This window comes from Centroberyx gerrardi, chromosome 6 (genome assembly GCF_048128805.1).
Source record: "Centroberyx gerrardi isolate f3 chromosome 6, fCenGer3.hap1.cur.20231027, whole genome shotgun sequence".
NCBI classification, from domain to species: domain Eukaryota; kingdom Metazoa; phylum Chordata; class Actinopteri; order Beryciformes; family Berycidae; genus Centroberyx; species Centroberyx gerrardi.
The window spans coordinates 26,430,886-26,448,284 of NC_136002.1; the positions used below are offsets into that span (position 1 = coordinate 26,430,886).

A 17,399-nucleotide genomic window follows, 5' to 3' on the forward strand; every position below is an offset into this window, starting at 1 on the left:
AAAATTATAAAGCTAATGTTCTTGATAAATTGGGCATCATATCCGCAGTTGACATCTTTTTGAGTGTGTAAATAATGAAAAAGGTATTCATTCAAGTCATTACACAAGCGGGCAAAGGATCCATCAAAATAAAAATCTTTTAATTTGGTAAGGTCTAGTCTTTTCCATAGTAGAAAAGACTAGCCTAGTGTGGCAGGGGCAAAAGGACGATTCCTGCATAGGAGACTTAAGTTGGAGAGTTCACATAACTCAAAATGTGACAGAAACTGGGACCAGATCCTTAGCGTGTTTACAACAATTGGATTTGCTGTTCATCATGATGTGAGGACAGGGAGCTTAGAGAGTTCTCCAGATTTTAACAGACTACTAAAACTAAAACTCCTTCATTCCTGTGCTGCCCTAAGAGGGTAAAGGGCAGTAACTGCATGAGAGCAAGAAGGAGTGAAACTGTGAAAAATGACTTCTATATATAAAACTATCTCCGTCATCACTGTCTTCTGTCCTGGCAAAAGTATTCTTGGATGGATGATATATATTGTTTTAAACCCGAGTCATGACAGTTGGCCTTTGAAAAACACAGAAACTAGTTACTGCTGTTTACCTTTGCAGGGCAGCATGCTCCCCCCACACTGTCTTATCAACTGAAAGCTTTTGACTGCTTTGAAAAACAAATACACCCGCTTGAAATACCTCCCCCTCCCCCACTGCCTCAACTGACTGCATCTGTATTATATAAAAAAAAAAAAGCTCTTTAACTGTACCTCACCAACCCAACTTCAGTCTCTTTCTTTACCCAATCCACCTCTCCAACAGTCCCCGCCCCTCCATGTACCCCATAACCAACATTTACTAAAGAGAAGGAAGTCAACAGACTCTTCAAAAAATACAAAACAAAGCTGTTCAACCAGGCGGAGTCATCACCAAAATCATCCTCACAGTCCGGTTCCAGGCCATGCAGCATTACCATGTCATCCCTTCTACTGAGGGGGGGGGTCACTGGCTGCCATAGCCTCTTTTTAAAATGGCTACTCCTTTAATACTTAGTACTGACGATGTGTGATGCATCTCAGCACCAGACGCAGCAAGTCAAATCAGAATCAGACGGGAAGCTCTTGGTTAAATGCTGCTGACGCATTACAAGACTGCAAAACACAGCACAGCAAGATCGTCTGAGATTTTGAGAGTTCAATTATCTGAGAGTGTGAAAATCAACACTCTGCCAGGGTTTCTATACTGTAAGTCCACACCCACCAGTCAATTTAACACTTAACTCTCGTTTTTAACAGCCACCCAAGAGCCATCTCAGCTCCATGAGAGGAGAGACAGCTCTGCATTCAAGACTTGTCAACTCAAAATAATAAAAATCGACACTCACTAACACTGGGCAAAACAGGAATGACATACTGAGAGTAACAGGACCTCACATGTAGTCATATAGTGCAGGTAAGACTGGATGGCAGCAGACTAAACATGATCAGTATACTGTTCAGTAAGAGCCAAAGAGTTGTTCCAGTTGAGCAGCATAGTAACGGTTGATGTTCAAGGTACAAGTGGGTTGATAAATAGAAAACGATGCACAAATGGCAGATGTGCAAAAAACTTGGTTGATAGATGGCCTGAATAGCTTGTGCCAGGTGCTGATAAACAGGGTTCAGTCAGTCTGCCAGTACAGAGTTGTGTGTGTGTGTGTGTGTGTGTGTGTGTGTGTGTGTGTGTGTGTGTGTGTGTGTGTGTGTGAAGGGTGGTGCAGGCACGGATGCACCAGAACCGTCTTCCAGTGGGTAATATTTCTTCTGATTGTCATGCATTTGGTGAATAACAGTGATTCTGAGTACAACTACAGTGTATCACAAATGGGTGAAATATCTGCTTTTTGCAAATATTCAGTAAAATGACTGAAATGACAAATAACAAGTTTTAGCCCTCTGGATGTTTTGACTATTGATTGATGAACGACCGGTTTCAAAGTATTTGTTCATTCATTTGTTTTAAAGCTGTAATTTTGACTGTAATATTCTGGCAGCATTATTATCACTCTTTCCCACACAAATAGGTACTTGTACAAATATGAAAAGCTGTCTCCTTGAGCCATGAGCTACATTGCATGTATAAATAAGTACCTTAACTCCACAGAGCCAAGTCTTAAGTTAAGCCCTGTTCCACACAAACACAACATGAACAGGGCCGTCCAGTTTCCTGGTACCACCGGCGCACACAGAATTTCTGGAATTTAAATGAATTGCCTGTCACTCTCTTTCCTCTATAAAGCCTGATTAAAATGAATTGAGCAATTCTGAAAGTGAAAGAAACATCCTTGACATGTTGCTAAATGTTCTTGTTTCTCTAGTCTCAAACTGGCACGCAAGGGAGACAGTTCCCTTTTAGCAACGGTCACCACTTATTTACTTGTTTCCCAGCATAAACTGAGTGACATGACCTCACTTTTGTCTCTAGGGAAAAACAACAAGTATTACAGCATACCTGAATAGCTGTGATTTTTGGTGTCGGCTGCAGTTATTTTATTAGTTTCACAGATACTGAAGGATGGAACTGAACACAAAAACATCCTGAATACTCTATCATTTTGAACTGCCGTGATAAATTGGGTGTTGGAACAGGATGTGGTGTTTATTGTAGTCTGTGGCTCCAAAGCACCAGTGAGGAAAGTGGCCAACCATAGAGCAAACACAAGCTGGTAGTGAGCGAAGCCAGGATGAAACAAAGGACAGCGGGCAATAAAAAAAAAGATGAAGTGCAGCTCTCTTCTGTCAAACTTCACCCACATAGAAGCAGCAAACATAAAGGTTAATGCTTTATTTTTGGCCCGGATTAAACTACACCCCCAGAGCAAAAATACTGTATGCTGTAGATCGAGTTCAAGAACATCGAGTTGGCTTTGGGGAACAGGAAAAAGAAGTGTTTACGGGAGAAAAAAAGTTAGATCACATTTTTTATTACTATATCGAGAGGCTATGAGGCACTGTGCCAAAGTGTGGCCACACACTTCCTTATTTTCGATGCAAAACCGTTAAACAGCCACTTGTTGCTGTTTCCCCAATTAATTTAGGTTTACATGTGGCTCGGTTATTTTTGTTGGTGTGTCATTTACCAGAAAACCAAACCCTGCGATATCACCTTTTAAATAACTCCAACACCAAATAACCATCTGAAAATCACATATAAAAAACAGTATCTTGAAAGTAGCACACACAGGAAAAATGTTTTAGGAGTAACCATTAGGGAGATCCGAGAAACGGGATTATCCTCTGAGAGATGCTGATCTGGTTTGCATCACACCATGCCAAAACAAACCGTCTGCTGAGGCTTGGCATTGGGATTTTATCTCCTGTTACTGACTCCAAAGCTATTACACATCATCAATACAGATTCAGTACTAAAAGAAAATTGTATAAGTTCCTGGGCCAGCAGGATATTGAGAGATATATAGAGAAAATTACTTCCTTAGAACTATAGCTGGCAATGCATGACATTAGTAGAAGTATTATGAATGTTGTACTAAATCTAAAGTATTAAAGCTATTTAAGCAAGTGATCTTGAAAGTTTGGTTTGCTTGTATTTCACTGGTATTTCACTGACTTGACACCACAACACCTTATTTGTACATTCATATTAAAAAAAAGTGGTACTTCAGGGGAAAGAGCAAGCCTACAATGCCTTCTTTGAGCAAGAAACTGGTGGGTTACTGCAACCATCATATACATTGCTCAAGATCCGCTGTGTTACAGCTGCACATTATCCGGTTGAAGCTGAATGAAACTTCCAACATGTACTGTGAATACTCAGCAGGCTTACAATATAGAACTTCATATATATCATGAAGTGTTCAAGTACAACACACTGCCCCCCTATGGCTAAGAGTTGCTAGTGGCGAAATATGGTTTTGCTTCTTTGGAGTCGAGAATCCCATTTTCCCTGATTAAGTTATGTGTGGATGGAGTTATCATATGGAACAGACTTCAGTATTTCACATGTATGTGAGTCTAACCTGTCAAGGCAATTTCCTTTGAGTTATCCCATATCAGACACATAGATCACATGAATAATACATGCATCAAAGAAGCAGTTTCCATACAAAATGAGAACACACAGGCAACTTTTAATAATTATCAAAATGTTCCAAAACAAAACAAAACAAAATACAATAATTGGCTTGTTAAAGTAAAAGCATTGTGTTACATTCTATTTACTGGGATATAGGTATTTAATGTGGAATCATCTCTTCAATACATCAAAAGACCTGCTGGTCCCTTGTGAGACTTGGGCAATATTCATCACATTCAGTTGGCAATTACACTGGAGAAGCAGTTGTATTATCTCACTACCACTAACAGGGGAGAAATATAGTCAGACACTTGTAAAAAGAACCACAGGCATACTGCTATCGCATTAATAAAAAACAAAACAAAACAAACTTTTGTAAACATACCGAATTTGCAAGGAAACCCAACTGCAAAATCAGTTGCATTTGTTCTACAGTGTAACATCACAGACAGGATATATATGAGAATATGCTTGTGTCGTCTTTCCATTGGGAACAAGACAGATGCCAGATGTTTCCAGCTGCGCACGGAGGGTTAATCAGAACACGGGTAAACATGCAGTAGGACGACCTTATCTCTCCTAAAGTATGATTGAGGGCTGGCTTCACCTTTTCCTATCAGCCTGCTGTCTGTGGCCAAAAAACAACCTACTGCAAAAAAGTGCAAATGTTAGTCAGTACAAAAATCAGACAGTAACTGCAAGACTGGATGGCAAAGGCAAGTAACTAAGCTATAAAACAAAGTGGCAAAATACTACTTTGACTTACACACGACAAAGAAAAAGGACATTACCATTGGTCAGATAAAAACTAATTGTTCAGTAAAAAAAAATGTGTCAAACATAAGCACATTATGTTTCATGTTCCTAAAGCAACTGAACAGCTTGTAATCTTTGCTAATTAAATACTACTTCTCAGTCCTGAAAGTTAATAAAGGCTTCGAAGAAAAGCAGCACAATGTGAAGGGTCAACTCTTGACTATAGCCTGTTTATCACTAATCATATTGTACTGCAGTACAATACACATACATCATTTTTTACATTAGTCAGATAGGGCAGTGTGGTACAGATCACTGATACCACAACCCCAAACCGCTGATTGTATTGACTGTACTGCATTTTCAGGCATCCTGTCTCTCATAGCTTGTTACTGTGAAAAAAAACCCCTGCACCCCAAAATCAAAAAATCCTTTCTGGAAAACAAATCAATCAGACACTGAATGAGCCAAGCGTTTTGTCAGTTATATAGACTGTAATGATAGAAAGACGACGACGCTGCCTTCCTATTTGGTCTCTGTGTTCTGTAACTCAATATTGACGCCCTAAGCAACCACTGTTTGGGCTAGTTTCAGGGCAAAGTAACACTTGAACACCAGCGGAGGGTAAAACCTTAAAACCCTTTGTGTCTGCTGTGTTTACATCCCCGGCAACAAGGCTCTGAAGCATCAATGAGCTCGGTGTTTACTTTGGTCTTGGGTCGACTCTGGAGACCGCTGCGGGCCTTTTCAAGTTCCTGACATTTCCATACCCTCGCTGTGTGCGAACCCATCGCTACTGGTGCGCTGCAGTCAATTTTTGAAGGCCCCGTAGCGGCTGGCTTTGCTAATGAAGTTCTTGAGCAGGTCGTGGTCCATGTCGGCGAAGGCCTGGGTCTGCGTGACGGCCGTGAGGTGGTTGACGCAAAACTTGAAGCAGAACTCCTCCAGGTCCTAAAAATGAAGAGGGCTGGCTGGTCAATGCTGAGGAGTACAACAGAGAGTGCATTGACTTGTAGGGGACAAGAGCTACTGAGGAAAGCCCCTTATCGCTGAGGTGTCGGACAGTGTGTCAGGGGTTATAAGCTTACCCGCGCCTCGTACTTGACAGCAGCAGAGAGCAGAGTAATGGCGTTCTCCTCGGAGATGCCTCTCTTGATGGTTTCCTGGCACAGCCTCTTCAGCCTCGTCTCTCGGTAGTATGTGGCCAAGTCCAGCAGCCCTGCAACACCCCGGAGACCAAACAACACGCAGGTGAGTGCGTTCAGTCAGTGTTTTCTAGTGCTTGCTGTGTAAAACACTGCGTTTCCCTGGCCTGGGCTTACCAATAGCATCCTCTGGTGGCAAGTTAATGGTGTCTGTGTAAAGGTATTCCAGAAAGGCTCGGTACACCAGATATGAGAACTGGTGGATTTCTATGGACTCCTCATCCGTTTCATTCAGCAGCGCACGGAAATGCTCACACCTGCAGGGGGAAGGAAAGGCCCAGACTGTTTACATTACAAGCTTACAATGCACATCTGTACACATTTCTGAACACTTGTTCTGATAATGTGAATCACTTGCACGTCTGTTTCTACCTGTAAATCTGTCATGAAATAAATGTCTGAAATGTATTCATTTGCTGTATTACTTTCAATACGTTTGGTTGTTGCAGTTATTTGTTTTTATTATCATCAGTACTCATTATGTGACCCCTTTATTTCCCCACAGGGAAAATATAGCGCATTGACAATATGGTGAATTATGGTTAAACTTAAAAACAATATGCTGACAAAAATATACATATATCTTTTTTTTTATTCTTATTTCCGGTGATTGTTACTGTTGTATTGTACTGAAACATGTACATTGTATTGAACTGAAATTAATAATAAAAAAAAAAAATCATATCTAATGGTATACTCTGCCAACAATTATAGCCCACAGTATTTTTCCTACAATATTTGTTCTTTATAGTCCACTATGTACCCAGCGATTTCCACCCCAATAAGCCAATTCCCATCACTGCTGATGTTTTTTTATTTTTTTGTACATGTTGACACAAAATGCATGGAATTAAAAATGAAATAGAAAAGAATTACAAGTGTACAGGTGAGGTGAGAAACACAGTCAGGGCTTATAGATGCCTCACTTGAATGACAAGATTATACAGTTTACTAAAGAGAGGGAAAAAAAGCTTCTATAGTCTATAATAGTGCCATCTCTATTGCCAACACATCACCACTGTTATCATCTCCTCTCAAGATCAGGTTTGAGAAGTTATCGATTCTTCATTGTCTCAGCACATCTGAAAAGTGTCATTTATATTTGATCACGCCGAAGCAGGCATGAGACCGACTTCGCAGACAGCCTGACTCCTTCCTCCTCACAGAGCAGAAGAGCAAAAGACTAGAATGCGGATATTGCGTGTCGAAGTGTGGTTATAAAAAGAAAAACGGGAAACAATAGGTCCGTCTTCGCTTCCTCGTGACATTAACAGGAAAGACGAGGAAACCGTGTCTGACAGATGGAGTTTAAATATAGGCTACACACAGCATGTAGGTTAAATTCATCATTACAGTTGGAGAAAGATGGCTGAGCATGTTCACTGTCATTAGACTATACACTAAAGCTGCACAACTAATAGTAGATAATTGTGCATCGCGATTTTACGTTTCCATGACTAATAATCGTGTAATTCGGCAATACTGAAGAGTTTGTTATTTTTCTGATTCCCCTGATTCCCCCGATGTGGTATATTAAGCGCCTGCATCGCGCGTGAACAATCACAACCTCTGAGTGTGCAATGTGCACCCATGTGACAAAAACAAAAGTTAAGATGGAGAAGCGGCCGCTCCGGTGGGAAAGACAGAAAGACGCCTTACATAGTCAATCTCTGGAAAAATGAAGCAACTAACACAGTGGATAATGTCAGAGAGGAAAACATGAAGACACTGTTTCAGTTCCTAAAAGTGGAACATCATCTGTCATTTGGAGATTTGGAGACTTTGGTTTTAAACTAGATGACAAACAAGTACAGATTCTGTGCAAGTAATAAAGCAGTAAATATCATTTGAATTCTGTAAATAAGGACCACAATAAGAGTGAGACAGGAAGGGTGAAAAAAGACTTTTTACCTGCTGCTACTACGAGCAATTCTGCACAAAAAAAGTGAAAAAGTGAAAATATAAGTTAAGGTGCAAAAGTGGAAAAAAAAATTTCCCACTTTTCCTGAAACTGAGACAAATAATCGTGATCACCGTATTTAGCAAAGCAATCAGGATTATCGTTTTTGCCATAAACATGCAGTCCTAGTAAACACTGTCGTACATTTTCAGGGTGCTGATTTTGTGTACCTGATTTTGAGCAGGGCTTTGTGAACATGGATGCATTTCCCATCAACCAAGAACTTCAGATCTGAAATCTCTGGGCTGTCAAACTCCCTCTTCAGTGACTGGGCCACAGTCAGGTAGTCATCTCCGTCTGGCATATAGAAAAACACTTTTTAGTTTAAAGAAAAACACACAGAAAGAATAAAAATCTGAATGCTTTTTGTTGCTGCACAATGAGGTTTGCCTTTGTAATTATATAAGGGCTAAGAGCTTAGGTTAATCTATTTTACAATCTTGTAATCCATGGGTTGACCTTGGCGAGTGTTTAAATATTAAATTATACTCCTCGTCTCTTGATAGGTAAACATTTACAAGTATATCTCAAATGATCTGCTTGTATTCATCAGATTTTGTTTTTGGTCACTTAAACTTTGACACCTTAATTTTTTGTGGGGAGGGAGGTTGTGTGTGTGTGTGTGTGTGTGTGTGTGTGTGTGTGTGTGTGTATGTGTATGTGTGTGTTTATGGTGAGGGCGCTGAAATCAGACTAATAGTCAACAGGTGTTAGGTGTTATGAGCTATTAGAAGATAAGATCCAGAGGGGTCATTAGACAAGCAATACATTTCTCTGTCCAACAATATGTATCAAATGACACCTGTCACATGATGAAAATAAATAATGTAGAAAGGACACGATTCAGTGGCTATAAAGTTCATTCAACAAGTTACTCAAGTTATCAAATTTGGATTGGTACAAGTAGTTTCATCATTTTAGTCGATTTTGTAGCAATTTTATCTACCCCAAAACCGACAAATCACTCCAAAAAAGCTACCTAAAGACCTTAAAGAGTAATACAGTTTCTCTCCGCCTACTGCGTGATTTCAAAAAATGGAAGAAAATGGGTGTGAAGAGGGAAGTTTGAGGTTGGGCCGGGTTGGTGAGAAGAGGAATGGGGTGGGAACATTTTAACCAGTGGAGGGCGAACTGAGTCAGGTTTAGTGAGATAAATACAGTACAGGCACCATTTGACTGGCATTGTTGTATTTCATAACTAAACAGTACTAAAAATCAGTGTATAACTCGAAAAACAGTGTTTTCGTGTGGAGTTACTCTTTAAAGAATACTTGGAAAAGGGTTTGAATCCTGATTTGACAAAGTTAACCTTTGGTATTTGGAAATTCCTGCAGAAGCAGGCCATTTTGGCAGTTGGACAGTGAGTACTTCTTGCAAGTGACTTAAAAACAAACCCACAGCACTGCTCCAGACGTATACTTGCGACGCCTGGTTATTGCCAAAGAATAAATGTAATGGACGCCAGTGAATTTCAGAATTAATTCTATAATTGTATTAACCAAAGCCTTACATGGTCAGGTGCCAGACTTCACTTCTGAGTTGCTGTGTCCTGATTTCACATCAAGGCCCCTTAAGTCCTCTAAGTTTGGACTATTGGCTGCTCTGAAGCCTTGATCAACTCATTTTTGTAGATAAAGGCTATAAAGGCTCATGCTTTTCACTAGTAAAAATTCTTTGTGTTTAAATCAACACTTATTTTAACTGTCTTCCTTTTATCTTTTATGTTGCTGGTTTATACTGTCTTTTTTTGTCCCTTGTGTTTTATGCTGCGTTTTATTTTAGTTTCTTGGTGTTATGTTTTATGAGGCTGTCATAATACCAAAGGTTTCAATCCGTCATTGTAGGGGGCGAGTTAAAACAGCCATTAAAATAGATAATTTAAAACCTCGGGAATGACAAAGAGGAGGAACAGATGGACGCTAATTAGACTGTGTGAGCGTCGAAGATCTTGGTGGTTTTACAATCTTAGTTAACAGACTCATCAGAAGGATGCCATTCACTCTATTAAACTGAGTTTTGCCAAAGGATAAAGATCCCAGAAGTGCATGTCTATGCCCTTCAGTTGGGTTCGATTGCACATGTGATCCAGCGCAATATGGGCAGATGCATGATTGTTCTATGTGGCCAGGAAGCCAAGTTTCCTGTTTATTTCTTAGACAACTTCCAGGCATTTCTACCCATGACGCACAGATCTGCACCCACGGCATAGTATGATTCCATGAAACCAGTCAGTAAGAGGGCAAATGGGACAAAGTCTTAAGGTTGATACTATTAAATTCCTTAATTACTACCAAGAATGTCTGGGATGCGAGTCTCGATTTCAAATTAAGCAACGCTTATACACCCAAAACACTCTTACCTACTGTAAGGAGGTGCCATGTGACCGCCGGTGTGGCGAAGCAGGCAAACACGTCATCTGTGGTGCTGAAATGGGTGAGGTGGGGGCTGGCTACCGCTTGACCTCGACACTGACCCCACATCAGGACCTGCCCACTCTGGGTCTTGGCAGCAGATGTGTGGCTGGTGTGACATGCAGCCACCTCCACCATCCTAGAAAAAAACGACAACAAACCCCTGTAGACTAATTTTAGCAAGGACAGAACAAATTCAGAATTCAAATTTCAAAGAACTACTTATCTATAGCTGTAATATGCCAATTAAAAATGACCTACAAACCATCCTAACTATATGGACAAAATGACGTAGATCCCCACAATGAGCACTACGTCCCTTTATTCAAACTTCTCTAGATTCAACAATCTGTTGACAACAGATACGTATACTGGGGCAGTAATTCCACAGTTGTCTAGGAGACATTTAACCACTAAACGAATCACTCTCTCAGGACCCTGTGATGTAGACCTTAGAAAATGGCAGAGAAGTGTCACTGCTAATTTAGGCCAGAGGTAAAGATGAACTACTAACCTCTCCTTGTCAGTGTTAATTAGGGTGGGAAGAGCTTGGTTGCTCTTGTTGCCGGTTCCCAACTGCCCATATGAGTTGGCCCCCCACGCGTAAACAAACCCCTCATCTGTAAGTGCCAATGTATGTGCATATCCACAGGCAACCTGCGTAATGAAGAAAGAACGTTATTAATCTGCATTTTAACTGAACCGAAATTTCAAAAACATAGCACTTTGAGATTCATTTCTCAGCAGAATCTCACCTGGACGATGTTGACACCCTGGAGAGCAGCGATCCTGCATGGAGTCTGTTGATTTCCATTGTTGCCCAAACCTAGCTGCCCATTGCAATTGTAACCCCAACCATAGATCTACAAAACAGAATACATATTTAAGTACATAGTAGGCCTACATTAAGGCATTACATATCAGATGTCTTCCCCTATAACGCACAAGCAAGACATAAACTTCTCTATTTCGCACGCTTGTCTGATATACACATTTGCATTAGCCTTGCTCTCAAAAAAGGTTTGAGCTCTTCTCCACAGCAAAGAACCATTGATTGCCTAACAACTCATGACCTACTGAGGGCATTGATTCACTTATTCACGTTAAACATCTCCAGATTAACGTAACCCATTACCTCTCCGTTGTCCAGTACGGCCATAGAGCAGAGTTGACCACAGGCTATGTTTACTACCACTTTGTTCTGTAGACAGCTGCTGACCCGCCGTGGTGTGGGCTGGTTGGCAGTGGACCCCGAACCTACTTGGCCTGAGTTGTTGTAACCCCATGCGTACACCTGGATATAGAGATAAAATGTTCAGCGTTCCAAGAAATACACAGATCAACCGGACAGAAAGGGCATAACCAAATGTCAAATACATTTTTCGCATGTGGCCCTAATCCTCTTCCGTAGATAAGTTACCTCTCCATCGGTTGTGAGAGCAATAGTGTGGTGGGAGCCACAGGCCACCTCCGTCACTCTCTTGCTCAGGAGGTTGGTGGAGACGAGGGCGGGGGTCAGGCCGTGGTTGGTGGTCCCGTTGCCCAGTTGGCTGTAGCCGTTGTGGCCCCATGCATACACCTCTCCATCTACAGAGGGCAGTGGGCAAACTTTCATCCATGTTGTCTCAGTGGTTAATATTTTATGAACAGATAAGAAGCAGAAACAGTCAACTTGACAAAATGTATAGCTGGAGCTCAGCACTACTCTTATTACATATCGCCTAAGAACAAATCAAAACATGACGAAGACACCTTGATTAAGGGTAGTACTGACTACATTCTGTCTACTTTTTGATGCAATATTGTGCCACTTGTTTACCTGCAGTAGCGATAACCACATGTGGTCCTGTTCCATAGCTTAGGGACACAATTTTCTTTCCACACAGGGTATCAATCCTGCGGGGCTCAATAGTGCTTTGAAGGTCTCCAAGCCCTAAACAGCCACTGCAGTTGGTGCCCAGAGCAAAGACCTGCAAATAAGACCAAACAAAATTGCTAAAATGATACTGATACTGATAATCAGGGAGGTTGCATTCTCATAATGTTTACTGATACATACTTAAGTTCACTGGTACATATTGATGTTTACTGATGCATACTAATACCTCAACACAATGTTTACTGAATGTTTACAATGTAGCCTATACTATTACATATTGATAATGTTTATAATGTTTAAGGGAGGTTACATTCTGTTACTGTTTACATTGACTGTAATGGCAGAAGAAGCTGTACCAAAAGTTAGCTAACAAGGTGAACAATTAATTTTTCACTTAATTTTGTCTCATTTTTCATGTCCTACCACACACTTATTTAGCAATACATGCCAAAACATGTTTAACAAGATTTTTATTTTCTTGTATTTTCATATCAAAACCATGTTACTTTTCCTTCATGGATAACTGAATATTTTTAGTGGTAGATGCATTGTGTATCAGTATGTGTGCATAAAAATCATCATAGATTTATGAATAATCCCCTCCCATTGTATACAACCCGCAACTTTTAAAATGACATGAGTGGCGACACCAGGGACACAATACTCCTCTTCTCCCTCTTCCTCCTCTGCTTCCTGCAATCCTGCTTCAAAAACAGGGGTGATGGAAGTGTTGGAATTTCCAGCTAGCATCCTGTTCTTCCATGTTTGCTACAGTCCATCCTGCCCACTTCTGAATGACCCCTCCCCCCGTTATGTCTCGCCCCAGCATTCTGTTTCAACTGGAAATACCTTCAATTAGAGGCGCAAGACACTCCCAAAAAGCCATTCCATGTTGTCTTTAAGGTATCAAATGTGACTCACCGCGCCTTTGCTTTGTCTGTCCTTGTTGTGGGTGTGTAGGTGCAAAAATCCAATAGGCTTAAGAATGCATAGTTGATAGCAAATCAACATTTTTCACAAGATCATATTCTTCTTCTTATGCAATAAATAGGCTGTGTCAAGAAGAATATGATCTTGTGCATGATTTTGATTTGCTGGAGCGTGGGTCCTATGCATTCTTACGCCTAAACGTTGTCTTTAACCAATGTTTAAACTTTTTGCTTTCCACTGACACAGCAAACTCACAGCTGAATTAAACTAGGCCTGCACCAAACCTACTGTACAACCTCTCATGACATGCTATTTTCTGTGCAGGCAGGCCAGGCTGAACGGAACACACCCCGCCCTTTCAAGTGACATCAACCAGAATAAATGCGTTTCAAAAGCCACAATGTCCAGTAGTTAACGTAAGATAATTGGTTGCTCCACAGAGACAAACAAATGAATAAGTCGGTAATGACGAGGCATGCAGTAGACTACACCTTTCCGCTGGATAAAAACAGGGCTTGCACAGGTATTAGGCCTACGTGGCTAAAGATAGCCTCATTCTATCTGCTTATCCCTGTGTCTGGAACTGCACCATGTGTCTACCGGTGACTGACAGGCCTTCAGCATTTTACTATCCTAAGTACTTAATATATCACATCGGCTAATGACACCAATATTTTTAAAGCAGATTAAATCTGCCAGGTAATTTCTTTCTGTTATGTTCCGAACCAACTCAACGTCAACAACAGGATTAAAGGCACCTAGCTTAAAGGGCGAGCGTTACCTCGTCGTTAACTGTGACATAGAGGGCTTCGTTAGCAGCGCTGCCAAAGACACAAGCCTGGCGGATAAGCCGTAGTTCCTCAGGAGGCAAGAGTGCAAACACTGGCCACTTCCCCACGTCCAGCATACTACTCAGCTGTGAAATGAGGAGAAAACACATTCAGATAGAAGAGGACAAAAGTCACTTATAGATTCTGATTTGCAAAACAACAAAAAAATGCATTAAATCAAAGCAGACAGCTTGGCAAATATAGGCCTAAATGGAGAGTTAATTTGAGAATCAAAATCTGCCACAGTTGTCATCTGGTATGCTGTCTGTATTCCAGAAAATTGAGATTCATAACAGAGTCTAGTCAATTATATATTTTTTTCAGTATGCCTAGGGTTGGTTGGTAAAGACCTGCCCTCTCCGCCCAATATTCTCTATCAGCTGCCATATGAATTTGAGAGCTACTGCCTTCAGCAAATGTATATGTTGCTAATAATACCCCCACTTTTCATGAGAGACTCAATCTGGATCCCCAGAATTGAAATACACACCTTCCCTATTAGCAATCCAAAGATAGAAAATATTTGTGTGTTGACTGAAAAAGTGAGTCTGAAATCAAGTCCCTGTCAAGTTTTCTGAGAACTTTTTCCTAACCACGCTCTCTCAAGCCTGCTACTGGGTTTCGGGAATACCACAGCTAAACCAAAACGCATGAATGTACTTTAGTTTACATCAAGATAGTGTTAGGGCTGGTATAACTTAACCATAAGAAATGGGTTGTCTGGCACCTTGGAATTAATGGAGATCATTAATCCATTTTAAAGACTAATTTCTTTCCAAGATCAAGATATGCTAATAAGTCCTACTACATCTGAAAGGTCCCTCATATCCCTGGAAGAAGACACAGTTCCCTTGCACTGCTCTCAAAACACCTGCCTCACATTAGTGCAGGTAATGCTGTCATGTAGAAGAGAATAACACGTTTAACATGACTAAGTGACATGTAGAAATTCCCAGCACTAGCTATGTGCACAAATTTCGACTTTGTATCATAACTAACAAACTCCAATATGCAACATTACCATTAAAATCACCTGTCGGGAATGCTGTCAAATACAGCAAATCGATGCTTGATATTCAGTGATCAATAAAATAAATGCTATGACTGTACACACAAAACTATACTTACAAATAAACAAAAACAGACTAAATCTGGCATGGCCCCTAACCTACTGATGAGCACCGCCCTGCCCAATTACACCACAACTATCTGCACTAGTTTATGTGTTCAAAACTTCAAATCAACCAAAGAACAATTTTAAGTTGAGATAAAATGCCAAAGAGAGTACAAACGACACACAAAACACGATGCACGTTGTGTAGTAAAAGCAGCCGGAGTTTACAAGCTAATAATAGAAATGTAGCTACATCCACCGTAATCTAAAAACTAAAGCCGCGCTAGCTAAGAAGAGCTATTGAGCTAATTAGCTAGATAGCTAAGCTTGGTTAAATGTAACGTTAATGTTGACGTTAATGCTAGACGGCGCCGTTTATAGTTTAACAGTTACCTTGCTGTTGTTGCTCTACTAATCGTCAGCGATGTCGTTGTCGAATCGACAGTGATAATGGCAATTTCTCAGCCAACATTTTTGGCAAATCAAGTTGCTGATGGAGTCATCTCCTCAATCTCGTATTAGTCAAGCTTCACAGCAACTGATTTTGATTGTTGTAGTTAGCTTGTTCGGCTCGCTCACTGTACTCGAGATGATAACCCACCCGCACTCTGTTTGTACGTTACTTCCTGTAATCTGAAGGGGTCAAATGTTGCGTTCAAGGTAAATCGGAGCTGGGAGCTTTCCGATGTCTACTATTACTACTACTAGGCTTATCACCACCACCACCACCACCACTACTACTATTACTATTACTACTACTACTACTACTACTACTACTACGACTACTACTACTGCTGCTGATGCTAAAAAAAATAAAATAAAATAAAAATACTGCTGCTGATGCTACTGCCACTGCTAGCGGCACTACTACTGCTGATAGACTACAACTGAATTGTGCAAGAAGGAAACATTTGCTTTTGTGGACTAAGATAAAAGATGGACATTCAGAAAACTAGTAGAAAATGTTGTTTGAGTAGTTTCTTTGTATTATATTAGCTGTTTTAGTTTGCACTATTCTGCTAAGTGACCTGGAAGTCTGTGTCTTATGTTGTTGTAATTGTGTGTCATGTAATCCCATGTGGGACGGCCTGGGCCATTTAGATGGTATGACACAAAAATAAAATAAAAATCATTAATTAATTCATTCATTCATTCATTCAGTACTATTGCTACAAGGTACTTCAAACTCATATCTAACAATCAAATCTTCGCAGATGGGGTTCCTTGCTAAGCACTGTCATAGCAGATAGGGTTCTATGTGTGGTATAATGTGTACCTGTTTCCTTGACATGAAACATTTTGGGAACTGATGTACTAGAACACAAGATCTCATACATGTCAGGCAGACGGAACTGACAAGGCACTAGATACTAGAAAAATAACCTTACTTCAAAATTTGCGCCATGGTTTTGTGTCAGTTTTGAATATTATTTTTTGTGTAGTTTTCATTAATTTTTTTGATACCCTTTCCCAAGTCACCTTTTTCATGCTGCACATATGTGAAATGGGGGGAAAAAATCTGCCAAACAAGATTGTTTTTCCAAAACTGTACACTGTATCCTATCAATAGCTTATCAACAACCTAAATCAAACAAGCCTATGAAACATTCCCAGCACTGACATGAATGCAACTTGAATGCCCCTCCAACACACAGACAAGAGGGGGCGGCCCCACTCAGGCTAATGGAAAATGTAGGTGGCAGGTGATAAAATGTGACTGATTTTAAAACTATTTTAGTAATTAATCAATCTGGTTAGACTATATTATATCAATATATTGGACAACTAAAATCCTGTAAAAACACTTCATGATACATGCTGTGAGACTGTTTCCTGAAATGCATCTGATAAATTTGGTTATTTTTGTGACTGCTTTTCCAAATAACACTTGAATATCTTCTATATAGGGCTATATCTCCCCTCCACTTCCATCCTCTTTTGCCAACTGAACAAGTCAGTTTGCTTTTTGGTTTTGTTCCACCTTGCTAATATGTTACATAACTGTAGTGACAGTTTAGGCAAATAAAATATCAAGTCAAAGATATGAGCTCAAGCCTCTTAGCAATTATAGTCCTCAACGTTTTCCTGATGTTTTCTACTAGGTAGCCTACTCTTCTGGAAGCTGCAGAGAAAAAGGCAAAATAATAATAATAATGATAATAATAATTGTTATGGGGAAAATACACTGTCATCACTCTTTCTCCAGGAATCAAGAGGTTTGGTCATCAGTTTTCTGGAGGACAAATTCTGCT

The 17,399-nt window shown here is 40.3% G+C and overlaps 1 protein-coding gene across 3 annotated transcripts; it reads right to left on the reverse strand.

Moving 5' to 3' along the window:
- Nucleotides 1-4,097: 4,097 nt before the first annotated feature.
- Nucleotides 4,098-15,739, reverse strand: rcbtb2 (regulator of chromosome condensation (RCC1) and BTB (POZ) domain containing protein 2). 3 transcript variants are annotated; one of them, XM_071917507.2, is made up of 12 exons: nucleotides 15,541-15,739; nucleotides 13,985-14,119; nucleotides 12,214-12,364; nucleotides 11,815-11,981; nucleotides 11,530-11,688; nucleotides 11,150-11,257; nucleotides 10,909-11,051; nucleotides 10,343-10,533; nucleotides 8,154-8,280; nucleotides 6,141-6,280; nucleotides 5,907-6,037; nucleotides 4,098-5,769 (listed from the first exon to the last, which is right to left on the reverse strand). In XM_071917507.2, the coding sequence occupies exons 2-12, from the start codon at nucleotides 14,108-14,110 to the stop codon at nucleotides 5,629-5,631; spliced, it is 1,584 nt and encodes a 527-aa protein (XP_071773608.1). In that variant the 5' UTR covers nucleotides 14,111-14,119; nucleotides 15,541-15,739; the 3' UTR covers nucleotides 4,098-5,628. The 3 variants fall into 3 exon arrangements, with proteins under 3 accessions (XP_071773608.1, XP_071773607.1, XP_071773609.1); XM_071917506.2 differs by having other exon boundaries at nucleotides 10,343-10,557; XM_071917508.2 differs by having other exon boundaries at nucleotides 5,682-5,799; nucleotides 10,343-10,557.
- Between the last annotated feature and the right edge of the window lie 1,660 nt (nucleotides 15,740-17,399).

Excerpts from the sequence above, each read along its gene's own strand:
- rcbtb2 (XM_071917506.2), bottom strand. The coding sequence starts at position 14,110 with ATGCTGGACGTGGGGAAGTGGCCAGTGTTTGCACTCTTGCCTCCTGAG. Across the intron at positions 11,689-11,814 it reads CTCTCACAACCGATGGAGAG|GTGTACGCATGGGGTTACAA; the intron begins GTAACTTATCTA and ends CTCTATATCCAG. Across the intron at positions 8,281-10,342 it reads ATGGCACCTCCTTACAGTAG|ACGGAGATGACTACCTGACT; the intron begins GTAAGAGTGTTT and ends TCTATATGCCAG.